Below are 14,755 nucleotides of genomic sequence, written 5' to 3'. Positions count from 1 at the left end.
AATTTCACATATGAGTTCTTTTTTTATCCTCACTGAGAACATACATACAGAGAGGGAGAGGCAGAAGGAGGAAGAGAGAGGAAGAAAACCATAGAAACATTGATGTGAGAAACGTTGATTGGTTGCCTTCCATACAACTTGGAATCGAACTATTGTAGCAACCAACCTTGTCAGTGCACAGGGTGATGCTCAACCAACTGAGCCACTCTGGCCAGTCTGAGCTCTATTTTAAGACCCTTCAAAGTCCCCCAGTAATTCCCATTTTAGATTTCTATGCTTTCAGGCACCCCAATTTATTTTTCTAAAAAAAAAATGCATTCTTATGATTTAGATGTTTTTCAGAACCTTAGAGATTTCTGACAGTATAATAATAAAAATAATATTGGTTGGAAGTCAGTGATGCATGCTCAGAACAGGCAACATTTCTAGTTTGTTTCTCATTCATGCACAAGGAGATTTTGGACTTTTCCTCCAGGCTCTGTTTTGAAATCAATATGCTTATTAGATCTGACTTCTGTTGTCCTAATGGAATTCTTCCAAATTGGAATTGACCCAGGGTGGCTGGGCATAATGGTCTCAGCTGGAGCAGAAGGTATAGTAGACTTTATAATTATGCTTTTCTTAGAGTTCCATAAATTCACTTATGGATTTTTTAAATTGAGCTAAAATTTACATGACATAATATTAATCATTTAAAAGTGAACAATTCAGGGGCATTTAGTACATGCACAATGTTGTGCAGTTACCACCTCTAGTTCCAAACATTTACATCATCCAAAATAAAACCCCACGCCCATCCAGTCGTAACTCCCCATTTCCTCTTCTCTCGGCCCTGGCCACTGCCCATCTGCTTTCTGTTCCAAGGGATTCTTACATAATTTTAAATACCGCTTCATGTTTGCTATTAGAGCCACGGGTCTAGGCTCCCTGTTTGTGTTCACAGGTAAGTTCTAGAAGCTTATCCCCAGAACTACATGTGACTTGCATTATCTCTGGATCTAAAATTTGGGATCTAGTTTCCAGGCAGTTTGGTAGCCAGTACAGTAAAATGAATTCCAAGTATCCTGGATTTATTGCCTCTTGAGGAATTGTCCTTTTTAGGCCCTTTGATAATGAGCTACAGAATTTCTTGCCAAATAATAAAAAAAAATATATTTTTTTAATAAATAGCATCCAATTCTATCTTTTAGCAGGAGCAGAGATGACTCATAGTTAGTTGGCTCAGAGCCCAGTTTTGAGCTGCCACCACCTCACTGCAATGCAGGAAGGCAGTGGGCTCAGGAAGTCTGCAGAGTATATCAGTTTGCCTATAGGACTTACTGTTGCCAAGGGTTTGGGAGGCTAAGAAACCTGGAATGGGAGGGTGATAAAGAAGATAAAACTATTTCTATTCCCTCAAGTGAGGGGGCTTTCTCTTACCTAGGAAGGGAAAGCAAGCATCGCAGAATCAGAAAACCGAGCTTCGAATCCCAGTTTTGTTCCGTGCTGTGTGATATCAGACAAGGGTCTTACCTTGTCATTCCAAGCCTCTACTCCTTCATTTGCAAAATGGGTATACAAATACTACACTTAAAGCGTGGTTGTGACCCCAACTGGCATGGCTCAGTGGGTAAGTGTTGACCTATGAACCAGGAGGTTATGGTTCAATTCCCATCAGGACACATGCCCGAGTTGTGGGTTCCATTCCCAGTATGAGGTGTGCAGGAGGCAGGTGATCAATGATTTTTCTCTCATCATTGATGTTTCTCTCTCCCCCACCTCTTCCTTTTCCCCTGAAATCAATAAAAATTTTTAAAAGGAAACATCAATTAAAAAAATAAAAGAGTGGTTGTGAGGTTTAAATGAGATAATTCTATGTTCACTGCCTGATACAGTGTCTAATACATAATAAGTAAGTACTGAATAAATTATAGCTATAATTATAACATAAATTAATAAGTCTTAGGATACAAAGGGCCTCGTTACCTAATGAATGGAAAAATCATGTTTGGATATCATTCATGTGCTTTGCAGACAAGGCCTCCTCACAATCTCATAGGCTCACTTTGTTGCCCTGTTCTGCTGTAACAGCTGATATTCCTTGCTTTCCTTCCCTTCTCCCCACCTCATATTTCCCTGTTAGTGTAATTATTCTGACTTAATAATTGATCAACCCCATAAGATTCTTTTAATATCTTTATTTTATAAATGAGCTCATGAAATTTAGTGGAAACTCACTGGAAATAGGAGATACAAATTAGTCAGAGCCATAGATTATATAAATGTAGGACTCTGGTTTGGCCTAGAGAAGGATTAATTAACTAAAGTATTCTTAGAAGCAGCAACCAATGTCTATATTGCAGACCCATGTATTGATTGTTGTTCCTTAACAGGTCCTAAAACATGTTTTAATTACTATGAAACTCATTGTTAGTAATGACTAACAGAGGAACCAGTGATGTATCTTTGAGTGGCATACAAGCCAGATGGACTAATAATGATAGTGTTGTTCAGGATTCGGCAAACTTCAGCTTCAACTACCAGCATCAGCAGTGAGCTGCATTCATATATCCCCTCGTATGCAGTCTCCATCCTAGAACCTGGCATGGCATCAGGAAATCCCAATTTGGCGCCCACAGACTTATGGACCCCAAAAGTAGATAGTCCTAGAGGAGTCACAAGGCCCTTGATCTGCACAAAGATTTTTGTGTGTGTGTTTCTGGGAAAAGGGTTTATAACTTTTTCCAAGAGGTCTACAATTTCAAAGAGGTTAAGAATCATTTACAGCCAGAAAACGGTTTGGCTCAATGGATAGAGCATCAGCCTGTGGACTGAGGGTCCCAGGTTCGATTCTGGTCAAGAGCATGTACCTTGGTTTCGGGCACCTTCCCAGTAGGGGGTGTGCAGGAGGCAGCTGATCTAGATGAGAGAGAAACATCAACCAGCTGCCTCCTACACATCTGCTACTGGGGATGTGCCCGCAACCAAGGTACATGCCCTTGACTTGACCAGAATCAAACCTGGGACCTTCCAGTCCGCAGGCCAATGCTCTATCCACTGAGCCAAACTGGCTTTGGCTAATAAAATATATATATTTTTAAAAGAATCATTTACAGTAGAGGAAAACTGTATTCCTGTTGCCCATGTTCTACCTAAATATCCCTGCTCTTCAGAAGCACAATCCCATTTTCGAAGAAGATTCTTATTGTCTTGAAGGACTTTTTATCATGTGTGTTCTGACAGTGTATGCTCAGAAATGTTCACCAAGCTAAACTAATTAAATCATTATCCAGGCACAGAATGCAGTCTCATCATTGGATTGGATTTCCCCACTTCCTGCCATTAACTGCTCACTCAGTGCATCACGTGTGTCAGACCAGACAGTCTGAAGCAATTGCAGACTAGAGCCCCAAGGCGTTGGCAGGGAAATAAACCAACGGTGGATGCAGGAACAGAGAGCAGACCATTTCTGAGTTATTTCGGGGGAGCAGTTGTCTCACTGAACCAAAACAATGCTTTTCTCAGTCAACGCAGCAGAAAACCACAGAACACAAGTTATGTCGGTGGGACTCATGAGACTTTTAATTCTTATTTTATTCATGTTTTACAGTAAGTGTGGGGAGTAAAGACAGGGATGGAGTAAGGGGAAGGAAGAAAAGTATCTTTTAAGTTCCTGGAACTATGGGAGCATGTGCTAGGATAAGGGAATTCAGTAAAAAGCATCATGTCCTCATCTTAATGCGGAAGTGTGACGGAGACATGGCAACTCTTTAGCGCTGGTGAGGTGACTGCTGGCAGGGAACACACCCTGCGTCAAACTCGGCACACGTGGGACGCAGCGGCTACACCGGTGGGCAGATGGAAAGTGGATGCTCCAGAATCTACTTCCTAGCATGCGAGTAGGAGCATGTGTGCCCCTCCTCTGGTCTGGGTGTCTCTTCCTCTCCAGCAGGGGGGAGACCACCAACCATGCAGCAGTGGGGAAACTGCTGGGCAAGAAGACTCTTTTAGAAGAGAGATGTATTTCCTTATTTGCTGGTGGTGTTAACTGACCAGAAGTGACTGCTTTTGCTTTGGGGCAGTAGCATTGTGTCCTGCTGATAACATAATCTATACTTAGCACTTTTTAAAAGGCAGAGGAGCATGAAAACAAGGCCGTTTAGGACATAATCTAATAGGAAGGGGAATACATGGATTCTAAGGCTAAGGGCATGAAACAACTACCTCTATATCACCACAAACGACCTGACACAGATAAACGAGACCTTCACTTTTTCCATTCATACGAATACTCACCTCTTCTAGCTTACGTTACTAAATCTAAGGTCAGCTTAATCGCAGCTTATGATAACTGTTGCTGTGTTTCTAACATTAAGGTGAAAAGCTACATTCTTAATCAAGTAGGGTTTTGTTTTTCTCTCTCCTAATTCAATGGGTTTGTTAAGCCAAAAAGCCTAAAAATCTACAAAGTTTTCATTATTTTATTTGTTGGAGGCAACCCTTAACACGTATCACTGCCATTTTTATTTTAACCTACAGAATTGGGAGGATAGGAAACGGGCAGGGCGAAGTCGCTACATGAATCACAGAAATGGTCAACATGCATCGTATTTTACGCACTCAGCGAAGAGAGCTGAAGGGGGTGCGTTCTTTTGAGAAAAAACCTAGATGAAATTGAGGGGGATGGGAGGAAACATGTCCGTCAAACAAACACCTATCATTTGTGAAACGGTTCTATTCGGGTGGTGGGGTGTGGACCATTAGTTTATTTTTGGCAGTGATCTTATATTTTAGGTATCTAGAGTGAGACGATACAGCTGGGCAATGGCTAGTTATAGCAAGTGAGACAGGTTTTCATTTTAATTCACAGCAAGAGATGATGATCACAGATTTAGCACCTTAGTTTGTACTTCCTCTGTACCTGAATCATCTATCACCGGAAAGCCTGAGCTTTAGGTGAGAAAGCTGTGTTCTTAGATAACTCCTCTGAGATGGCTGTAGGACCGCAGTTTGCTCCAACCTAAGAGGTGGTTTTTCTTATTGGAGAATGTGGGTATTCAATGCTAAATATGAGACTGAAGCCTTGAAGACATTGTATAGTGGTGACAGGTGTTTTGGTTCAGGAATAGCCTGTTAACAAGTCAAATGCATATTATCCCCTCTTAAGCGTTAACTCTTTTTAAGCAACAGAATTATATTTTTTGGCTTGAAATGGTGGTGCTTTCTTCTATATTTGATTTCTCGGTTTTCTTAGTAGACATTACTGTCTCCTCCAATATTTCTTCAAAACTTTCCTCTATCTGGGAGGTTTTCTTAGAGGTTACCTTAGAAGCCTCCTCCTCCTCACCCTCTTCCTCTTTCTTAAGAGACAGCCCCGTGGATGAGACTTTGGAGGTAGTGGAACTGAGGATTCTAGGCGGGAGCAGATAACCTGGATTAGGAAATGGATTCAGCCCTAAAATGCTTGACCCACTGGTGCTAAAACGTGTCTCTTCACCTTCCAGCAACTTCCTGTAAATCGAACAGAGGGGAAAAAAATCTCAGGAGGCTAATGTGCAACTTTGAAAAAACAAAACAAAACTTAACCCTGCAGCTCCTATTTGTTTTAGAAAAACTCTAAAAGAAAAATTCTGTAAGATTTTGTGGTTTATTCATGAGATTGAGACCCATAGATTTTGAACTCCAAGTCTCAAAGACTTGGGGTTATCTATCACATGCACCCACACATCTTCCACACCAGCTGTGTTTAAGGCACTGTCAAAGGGTAACCTCGCCTATTCACTAATATATTAACAAAGGAAAAACCTACAATTCCCCTTGGCCTCATCACACCTGTTTTTGGCACTTATAGTCTACAAAGCTCAAGAGAAAAGTAATTTTGTTAATTAACACCATAAGTGCAATGGGAATAAGGAGGTGAGAAGTCCACAGGGGAGGAAAGAACTGCCTAATTCAGCCTGAATGTGAGATCTGTACTTTTTCAATGTGCAGGAGTACAAATGGAGTGGAACCAGGAACATCAAAGATCAGTGAATGAACCTGTTTCAGATCCCAGGCTTTTTCTCAGGCCAGCCTAAATGGCATCACAAAAGAGTGGCCCCAAAACCTTGTTTATCATAACTAATAGTTTTTATCATCCTTTCTTTAAAATCAGTGCTATTGCCCTAACCGATTTGGCTCAGTGGATAGAGCGTCGGCCTGCAGACTGAAGGGTGCCAGGTTCGATTCCGGTCAAGGGCATGTATCGTGGTTGCGAGCACATCCCCAGTGGGGTGTGTGCAGGAGCAGCTGATTGATGTTTCTCTCTCATTGATGTTTCTAACTTTATATCCCTCTCCCTTCCTCTCTGTAAAATTCAATAAAATCTATTTAAAAATAAAAATTAAAAATAAAGTAAAATCAGTGCTATCTTTCCTCATCCTCTCTCACCCTAAGAAATAGAAAGACTAGAACCATTTATTTGGATAATGCTGCCCCAGGTGACTGCATTTGCTTTGGTGAGTATGCCCTTTGAAGTACCTGTAAGCTGCTATCTCAATGTCAAGAGCCATTTTGACATTGAGCAAGTCCTGGTATTCCCGAAGGTGGCGTGCCATCTCACTCTTGGTGTTCCTCAGATCATTCTCCAGTTGCCCAATGTTGTCCTGAAAAGTGACATGGCCGACATATTTAGATCAAAACCAGCAGAAATTCATTGAGATTCCTACAAGTCAAAGACTGTCAACTATGACTACACATTAAAATATCCAGAACTCTCTCCTCCCCATGTCCAGCCTAGATTGTGATTCATTTGTTCAGGGGTGAGGTCCCAACACCTGCATTATTATTATTATTATTATTTTTTTACCAAGCATCCAAATCTCCCCATGGTTCTCAACTGAACACTAAGGATGGAGATATATATATATATATATATATATATATATATATATATACACAATACTTACCTGGGGGTATGTTTATTGATTTTTTTTCCAGAGAGAGAAAGAGAGAGGGAGAGGAAAGGAGGGAGGGAGAGAGAAAGAGAAACACTGATGTAAGAGAGAAACCTTAATCGGTTGTCTCCTGTATGCCCCCTGACCAGGTATTGAATCTGCAATCTTTTTGGTAGGAGAGGATGCTCCAACCAATTGTACCACCGGCCATAAAAGATATTTTCTTTTTAAAAATCTATTTCCCATCTCTCCCTTGCTTGTTGTACTTGCTGCTAACTAACTCACTAACTCATTTGTTGGATGGTAACCATAACCCAAAGCCTCAGGTTAGGAGCTTACTAGTAGACTCAGAAAATTCCACTGTGGAAAGCACAGAGAGGACAGCAAGTCTTTCCTGCCTCCATTCGTTTTGCTGGTTTCCTGGAGGTCTGCTACTCAATCACTTTACTAAAAGCATTTCATGCAATAAACAAGGAGGAAACAAATACTCGATGGAATTTTTTTTTTAAGAAAAATTTTTATTTTATCCACATGGCAGACTAAATGATAATTTTTTTTTTTTTTAAAAAGAAACTTCTCTATGTAATAGCTTTGCTCAAAATTCTTCAAGGTGCAAAACCAGGCATAGAAGAAAAATAGCTTTACATTTGTGATACTGGAGCAGCCGGAAGGATCGTTTGAAAACAAGAGGTCCTATTTTTAACTGCTTAAAATCCTCCAACGCCTGTGGAATAAAGTCCAAACTCTTCTACATGGCCTCTACACTCCCCTTACTCAGCATGGTTCAGCTACCCTGATCTCTTTTGCTCCCTAGACTTACCAAAGTGCCATCCCAGGCCCTTTAGGCTAGCTATTTCCTTTGTTTGGAGTACTCTGGAGTCGGTCTTTACATAGCCTACTCCGTATCATCCAAGACTCAGTACAAATGTCCTCTACTCACAACGGTCTTCCTGACATCCAGCTTAAGTACTCTCTCCACACTGATCTCCACACATTATCTTATCTCCAGCCAGGGCAGCTTCTAATCCATGAAAGAACATTGTGCAAATTAGAAAAAGGTACCTCCAGTGGGAGGACAAATTTTTAAAAAGCACCCTGGCTGGTATTGTTCAGTGGTTAGAGTGTCAACCTGTGCAGGATCCATCCCTGGCCCTGGTTGGGACATGGGTGGGAGGCAACAGTGAGTTATGATAATGATCAATTATTATTATTTTTTTTATAATTCTGTGATGTCTTTTATCTTTTAGGTCAACTGAGGTATACCAGACTGCTTAGTTCTATCCTAAATGACCTCAAAGAGCAATGTTTGAATTGTTTTCTTTGTTGGTTACTCATTAGTTTTCTTTGTTCTGAAAGAACTGATCTGCTACTTCTCCTTGAAATGCCTGACTCCTGCAGTCCCTTCTTCTCTATCATGCTGCAGGCTCAAAATCCAAACAAAGTGCTTTAGAATCATGTCAAGTAAGAATGAATAATCTGGGGGCACTAGGGGGGTCAACTTCCTAATACATGATTTAGAGACAGATATTTTTTGACTCATTAGCAGGTTCTATTTTTTTAAAAAAAGTTTTGTTGTTTCACAGCTGTGTTTTCTGAAAAATAGGTTATTGGGGAGTTGAGTTCTAGATGGATGAGATTTCCTTTAACTTTTTTTTAAAATATATTTTATTGATTTTTCACAGAAAGGAAGGGAGAGGGATAGAGAGCTAGAAACATCGATGAGAGAGAATCATCGACCAGCTGCCTCCTGCACACCCCCCACTGGGGACGTGCCCGCAACCAAGGTACACGCCCCTGACCGGAATCGAACCCGGGACCCATCAGTCCGCAGACCGACGCTCCACCACTGAGCCAAACCGGTGCCGGCTCCTTGAACTTTTTTGTTGCACATTCCACATGTCTATTTCATGGGTCAGAGTAGATAAAAAAGCACTACTATGACCTTTCAGAAGGAATTGTGCAGCCCGCGGATCACTGCTCGTCAAGGTCTCCTCTCTTTGTTTGCGCTCTTTGTTTCCCTGCACCACCAGGCTGTCTTGCCTCGCCCTTCAATAGCTCTGCCAAAGATGGCTTCCAGCGAGCGCTGCAGTCTACCCCTCCCCCAACCACACAGCTACTGCCGCCTTAGCCTGAGGGAGGGAATGGGACTGAGGCACTTCCAGCTCCAGCTGAGGTCTCTCCTGGGAACCGTAAAGCAGGTGCGGAGCATCCTCCTCAGGGCTGGAAGGACGTGGACTGGGAGGAAGAGAAAGAATTGGCTACACTAGCATCTTCAGTGAAGAGGAATGACAAACAGTGCTACAGATTTCATCACTTTGAGGGGCCCTCAGCCAGACAACAGTAGTGAATACAGCCATCCAGAATGACTACTGTGCATAATAAATTTAGTGGGAGAAAGGGTTTTTATCTGTGATCCACCTGTGTGCCTTGTTCTCTCTCCTGCCTTTGTTTTATTCCCATAATTTTTTTCTTTTTCCCTACCATACTTTAAAATTTTGCATTATATGAGCTGGGAAATGTGCTTTAGACTCTTGCACCCCAAAAAATCTACCTGAGGAACAAAAGAATGCAGCATTTTAATTGAAAAACATTTATTCTTGGCCACACCTACTCAAACTACTGAATCCACATCATCAGGAGTGTGCGTAAGAAATCTTTTTTTTTTTAAGCCCTCTAGTGACCTTGGTATGTCAATGGGTTTAGGAACCACTAGTTTCTATTTATTTTTGTAAAGGAGCTATCATGGTGGCCCCAGTAACACAGTGGGGTAGAGAAAAGCAAGAACGAAACAAAACAAAGCATGTGGAAGGTTAAGGACTAACTATAGTAGCTTTTTTTCCTTGAATTCTAATTTCAGGAATTGATCCATCAGGCTATAGATTTATGTGCAGGCACTGCAAATCTCCAAGGGACCGGCCCCTTCCTGCCATTTAATTAGGTTGTATTCCAATCTCATACTGGAAAGAGGAGGGCAGGCTTGGCTGCTCTCCCTGGAGAGCATTAAATAATGGCGATCTTGATTGTTCAGCAAGGTCTTTCAAGGAAAGCTTTAGCTTTCCAAGACTGACCATAGTACAGGGCCCGGGGCCCCAGTACCCTTCAAAAATGTCTTCAGGTATTTTTGGGAGAATAGGGCTCTAATGGTGGTGAAGCAGCCGTGCAGGAACCCAAACTTTCCTGTTTTAGAAATGAAAAAGTCTTTTGCTAAAGAGGGTGAGTGCATTTGGCTTTTGAAGACAAAGCCATAGCGCGTTATCATTTCTCCTGTTGCCCGATTTGGACCTCTCATGCACCACTATGTACGTACGATGTCACCTTAAATCATTCTTTACCTGTTCAAAATATAATAAGCTCTCTCTCCTCAAATAGGCTGTCAGATCTCTGGGGCAGGGAAAGTGGGGTTTTAATGGAGCCTTCCTTTTGCCTCTAAGTAGAGTGGCAAGCTTCAAAGGGAAATGGGCCCACTAGTAACCACTGAAGCAGAAGAAAGAACAGCCTCCCAGACTGCAGTGAAAGGGGAGGGAGGAAAGGGGTGAGAGGGCAGGAAAACAATGGCTGAATCTCGCTGTGGAGAAGGAAGCTTTTCATCTTCATCAGCACTGCTGAGCTTGTCAGAACAGAGGATACCCTGGTGGCTTCAAGCCTTCAGGTTCTGCAGGTGAGGATGTGATCCCCTCTTCAGCCTTAGGTCCCAGAGGGTAGGAAATAGCTCTCTGCCTCTAATCTCTTCCACTCCATCAACATGTCCGCTGAGGGCACTGAAAGCAAAAGTTGATGGGGGCAGCACTGCAGAGCTGCAGACATGCTGCAGTTGCTGTGTTTTTTTCTCTCCTATAGGCTATGTCTACCAGTACATGACCCCGCTATTGTCTAACACTCAAAGCCTTTTAAATGCAAACAAAACAAGCCAGACAATATTGTCATACGCCTTAGAATGCAGGAGCTATATAACAAGCAATCAGAGGACCTGGCAAAGCCCAATTCAGATGGCAGCTGTGGGTAAGTTATCCTTTTTGTAGAAATATTGGGCTAGCCCTTCAGAAGATCACTTAGCTCATCTTTGAGGCTTCTAGAAGAAAACACGAAGCTTCAATGAACTTAAAGTGACTAATCCGGACCTTCCAGGGACTAGGCCACATAGTGAAAAGTTCAAATTTACAGGATCTTGAAGTAAAATAGAAATCCTCACTTGAGTAGTACTGTTATTGCAAACTGACAAAAACAAATGGTCCAAGCAAGCTTTCTTCCTTTATCAAAGAAAGTAATTTATAATGAACAATAAATATCTGTACACTAATAGTTATTCTTTATCTCTAGACTAAAACCATACTTTGGCGGTTTCACTCCTTTCTTATATGTATTTTATTAATGTTCCCTAAACCCTATTCTTTTAATCAAATGTAAACTTTGATCTTGGCTAGAATGAATTATTGTGAGTTTCTGAATTATTAGCTTCTACCCCAAAGAGCTTTTATTGTACCTTGAATTTGAACCACACTATTTAGATTATTTTCTAGACCTTTCTCCTGCCTCTGCGCCCTTGTGGTCATAAGCCCAGAATGTTTTTTATATATATATATATATATATATATATATATATATATATATATATACACATACTAAAAATGCAGTTGGTCTTTGTTTGGAGGAAAAAGTGAGGAAAGACCCCATCATAGGAGTTTAGAGGATGAAAAATAAGTGGTCTATAACAAAAACAGAACCAATCTCTTTGATTTATCACATTCACTTAGATTGGGAAACTGTTAAGAAAAAGGGCATTTTCAAGTGGGACCTCACTGCTGCTGAGCAAATTAAGTGGTTTTTCTTTAGTGCTAAGCCATCCATGAAAGTGAATATTGATGCTGTCCACGAGGTGACCTTTGATTGCAGGTAGCCAAGACTGATGTGTTGGTATTGCAAAAGAAAAAAAAAATCAAAGCAGTTAATTGCCTAGAGTCATAACTGGGCCATGCGACCGGGGAGACATTTCTGAGATGGGAAGAATTTGAGATCAGCACCGAGGACAGCGCCCAAACCCTTTTTCATTTGCTAACTGGTGTTTAAAGCTTTCTTTCAAAAGAAATATCAATCGATCGACAAGGGAACCGTGTTTTGTGTGTGTGTGTGTGTGTGTAGTGTGTTTTGTGTATGTGTGTGTTGGGGGAGGGGGAGAGCAAGAACAGGGCGGTTACACTAGCCTGACCACCCATCTCGTTGGTTCCCAATCTCTACTCCTTTGAGAATAAAAGTCAGGAAAATGACTTTCCAGTTCAGTCCAGCATTCTTTCCCCAACCCTAGGGCAGACCATACTCTATAAATATCGATTCCAGGACGCAAAGAAAACCTTTCAAAGTCAACAAAAGAAGCCAAAAAACCAAGACAGCACCATCAACCACGGAGCAGGTGTAACCCACTTCCGTTTGGGTGGGGAACTGTTCTTCAACTGTTTATTCCCACTTGCTGACTGGGAGGCATAAGTTAGATTTTCGAAATCTGAAGAGGAGAAGCTAAGGGCTTCTTTGTAAGAAGGTCCCGGAAAGGTATGGAAGTGAGGGGCAGGAGAAGAGGGCGTCCAGACCCCTACCATTATCAGTGGAGAGCCCAAAGCTTTTTGTTTGCCAAGGCCTCTAGTCCAGGCTCTTTCCTCCATCGCCCTCCCTCGGTTCCTTGGGTCACCATTGTGCGGGGGGAGGGAAGGAAAAGGAAATCTCAGGTATGCCCCTCCCTCTCCAGCGCTCCAGCCCTTACCTGGTAGCTGGCCACTTCAGCGCTGTGTCTCTCCTCCAGCTCCAGGATCTGCCTCTCCAGGGACTCGTTGGCTCCGCGCAGGCCCTCAATCTCGATGGTGCGCGCCTGCAGCTGGCGCCGGTACTCGTGGATCTCCTCGCGGCTGGCCCGGATGGCCTCGGTGCTGCGCGCCGCCTGCTCGTTCAGGTTGGCGAACTTGGACTTGTACCACTCCTCGGCGGACTGCAGGTTTTTGGCGGCCAGGGACTCGTACTGGGCGCGGATCTCCCGCAGCGCCGAGCTCAGGTCTGGCTTCGCCACGGCGGCCACGTCCGCCTCGGCCGCCGCCTGAGACGACGCCTGCAGCGTGGCCAGCAGCTCGGCCACCTCCTCGTCGTGCACCTGGCGCACGAAGGCCAGCTCGTCCAGCAGCGACTCCACCTTCTTCTCCAGGTCCAGGCGGGCCAGCGTGGCGCCGTCCACGTCGCGCTGCTGCGCCTTCAGGGCGCGCTCGGCGCCCTCGCGCCCGCGGCTCTCCTCCTCGCAGCGCGCCCGCAGCCGCTGCACCTCCTCGGCCAGCCCGTCGCGCTCCAGCAGGGCCTGCGCGCGGGCCGAGCTCGCCTCCTCCAGCTGCGCGCGCAGCTCGCGCAGCTCCCGCTGGAAGAGCTCTCCCACGCGCGACGGCTCGGCGTGGCGCTGCCGCAGCGCCGCCAGCTCGGCCTCCAGGGCGCGGTTCTGCGTCTCCAGCTGGTGCACCTTCTCGATGAACACGGCGAAGCGGTCGTTGAGGCCCTGCAGCTGCTCCTTCTCGTTGGTGCGGATGATCTTGTACTCGTTGGTGCGCGCCGCCGCCTGGCTCAGGTCCAGCCCCTCGGAGGGCGCGGGGGACCGGCGGTAGGCCAGGCCCAGGCCGAGGGACGAGGCCGAGGAGCAGGCGGCGGCGGCGGAGGAGCCCACGGTGCAGCGGGTCAGCGACTGCGAGCGGTAGCTGCTGCCCGCGCCGGAGAGGCGCGAGGACAGGCGCGGGCTGTCCCCGAACACCTTGCGGTAGGAAGAGGGGCCGCACAGGTAGTGCTCCGAGCTGAAACTCATGGTGCCGGGACGGCGGCGGCGCCGGGAGAGCGACTGCGGCTGCAGATACAAAGGAGAGGAGGAGAGGTGCGCCGAGCGGGGCGCGGCGGGGCGGTGAGCACCGGTTTTAAGGCGCAGGGGTGGGGGTGGGGGAGTGGGGGCGGAGCTCTGCTCCGGGCCTGGCGGGGAGAGGGGAGGGGGGCATCGGGATCGGGATGGGGCGGGGAAGCTCCGCGATTCCTGCAGCTGCGCGCGCGCGCCTGGGACCCAGGGCGCCAGGCCGGTCCTTTGCGCAGGAGCCGCCCCCTCTCCTGAGTGTCCCTCCCTCCCCACGGAGAGTCTGGTTTGGAAATGGCTTGAGTGCCGGGGTGCGTAAACGACTGGACCGCACGGTTCTGTCGCTTCCCACGACCCTGTCCTAGGGTTTTCCCTAGGCCTGTTCCCACCCCGGAGCTCCCGAGGGTAAGGCCCCCTTTTCCCAGGCAGAGTGGGACCCCCAGGGCGAGGCTTTGTTCCCTCCCTCCGCTGGTTCGGGGTTCCCGAGGGGAAAGTGGGTCTGCGTCAGAGAACATCTATCTCATCGGCGGTTCCTCGGCGGCTCCCTGGACCCGCAGGGGCCGGGAGGCTGCGCGGAGAGCCTGCGATCCCTCCCCACACCCACCCCCGAGGGGGGTGGGGGGAAGAAGCGAGGCAGGTAAAGTGCGCAGGGGCCTGGGTGGAAAGAAACGGAGGGGAGAGCTAGGATGGCCGAAACGGGCACCGCGAAGGCGCCCCTGCTATTCGTACACCTACGCGCTCGTGTTCACCACAGTCCTCACGGCTCTCAGTTCACTACGACCGCCCTCTGATTTCCTTTACGTGATGCCTGTGGCCTGGTGTGCATTTGAGATTTCAGTCTGTGTCAATCGTCTCAGGGTTTTGTGAGAGCCTCTTCTTGTGGAGATCTCTCTCTTTGGACAAAAGAGGTCCCTGCAAACAGACCCCTAGGAGTGGGGAAGAGTGATTGGTAACTGAACTGGCCACCTTTCCTATGCATTGGGAG

At 45.6% G+C, this 14,755-nt stretch overlaps 1 protein-coding gene across 1 annotated transcript; it reads right to left on the bottom strand.

Moving 5' to 3' along the window:
* Positions 1 to 3,534: 3,534 nt before the first annotated feature.
* Positions 3,535 to 13,831, bottom strand: INA (internexin neuronal intermediate filament protein alpha). Its single transcript, XM_036438907.2, has 3 exons — positions 12,664 to 13,831; positions 6,499 to 6,623; positions 3,535 to 5,490 (listed from the first exon to the last, which is right to left on the bottom strand). Exons 1-3 carry the CDS (start codon positions 13,732 to 13,734, stop codon positions 5,172 to 5,174), a joined length of 1,515 nt encoding a protein of 504 aa, XP_036294800.1. The 5' UTR covers positions 13,735 to 13,831; the 3' UTR covers positions 3,535 to 5,171.
* Between the last annotated feature and the right edge of the window lie 924 nt (positions 13,832 to 14,755).

The sequence above is a fragment of the Pipistrellus kuhlii genome, unplaced genomic scaffold (genome assembly GCF_014108245.1).
Source record: "Pipistrellus kuhlii isolate mPipKuh1 unplaced genomic scaffold, mPipKuh1.p scaffold_m20_p_15, whole genome shotgun sequence".
NCBI lineage: Eukaryota > Metazoa > Chordata > Mammalia > Chiroptera > Vespertilionidae > Pipistrellus > Pipistrellus kuhlii.
This window is presented reverse-complemented; position numbering and strand designations above follow the sequence as displayed.

What these genes read in the sequence shown, in the direction of transcription:
- INA (XM_036438907.2), bottom strand. Translation starts at nt 13,734, where the DNA reads ATGAGTTTCAGCTCGGAGCACTACCTGTGCGGCCCCTCTTCCTACCGC. An exon ending in CTGAAGTGGCCAGCTACCAG is followed by an intron (nt 6,624 to 12,663) that starts GTAAGGGCTGGA and finishes GTCACTTTTCAG; the next exon opens with GACAACATTGGGCAACTGGA. An exon ending in ATTGAGATAGCAGCTTACAG is followed by an intron (nt 5,491 to 6,498) that starts GTACTTCAAAGG and finishes TTCGATTTACAG; the next exon opens with GAAGTTGCTGGAAGGTGAAG.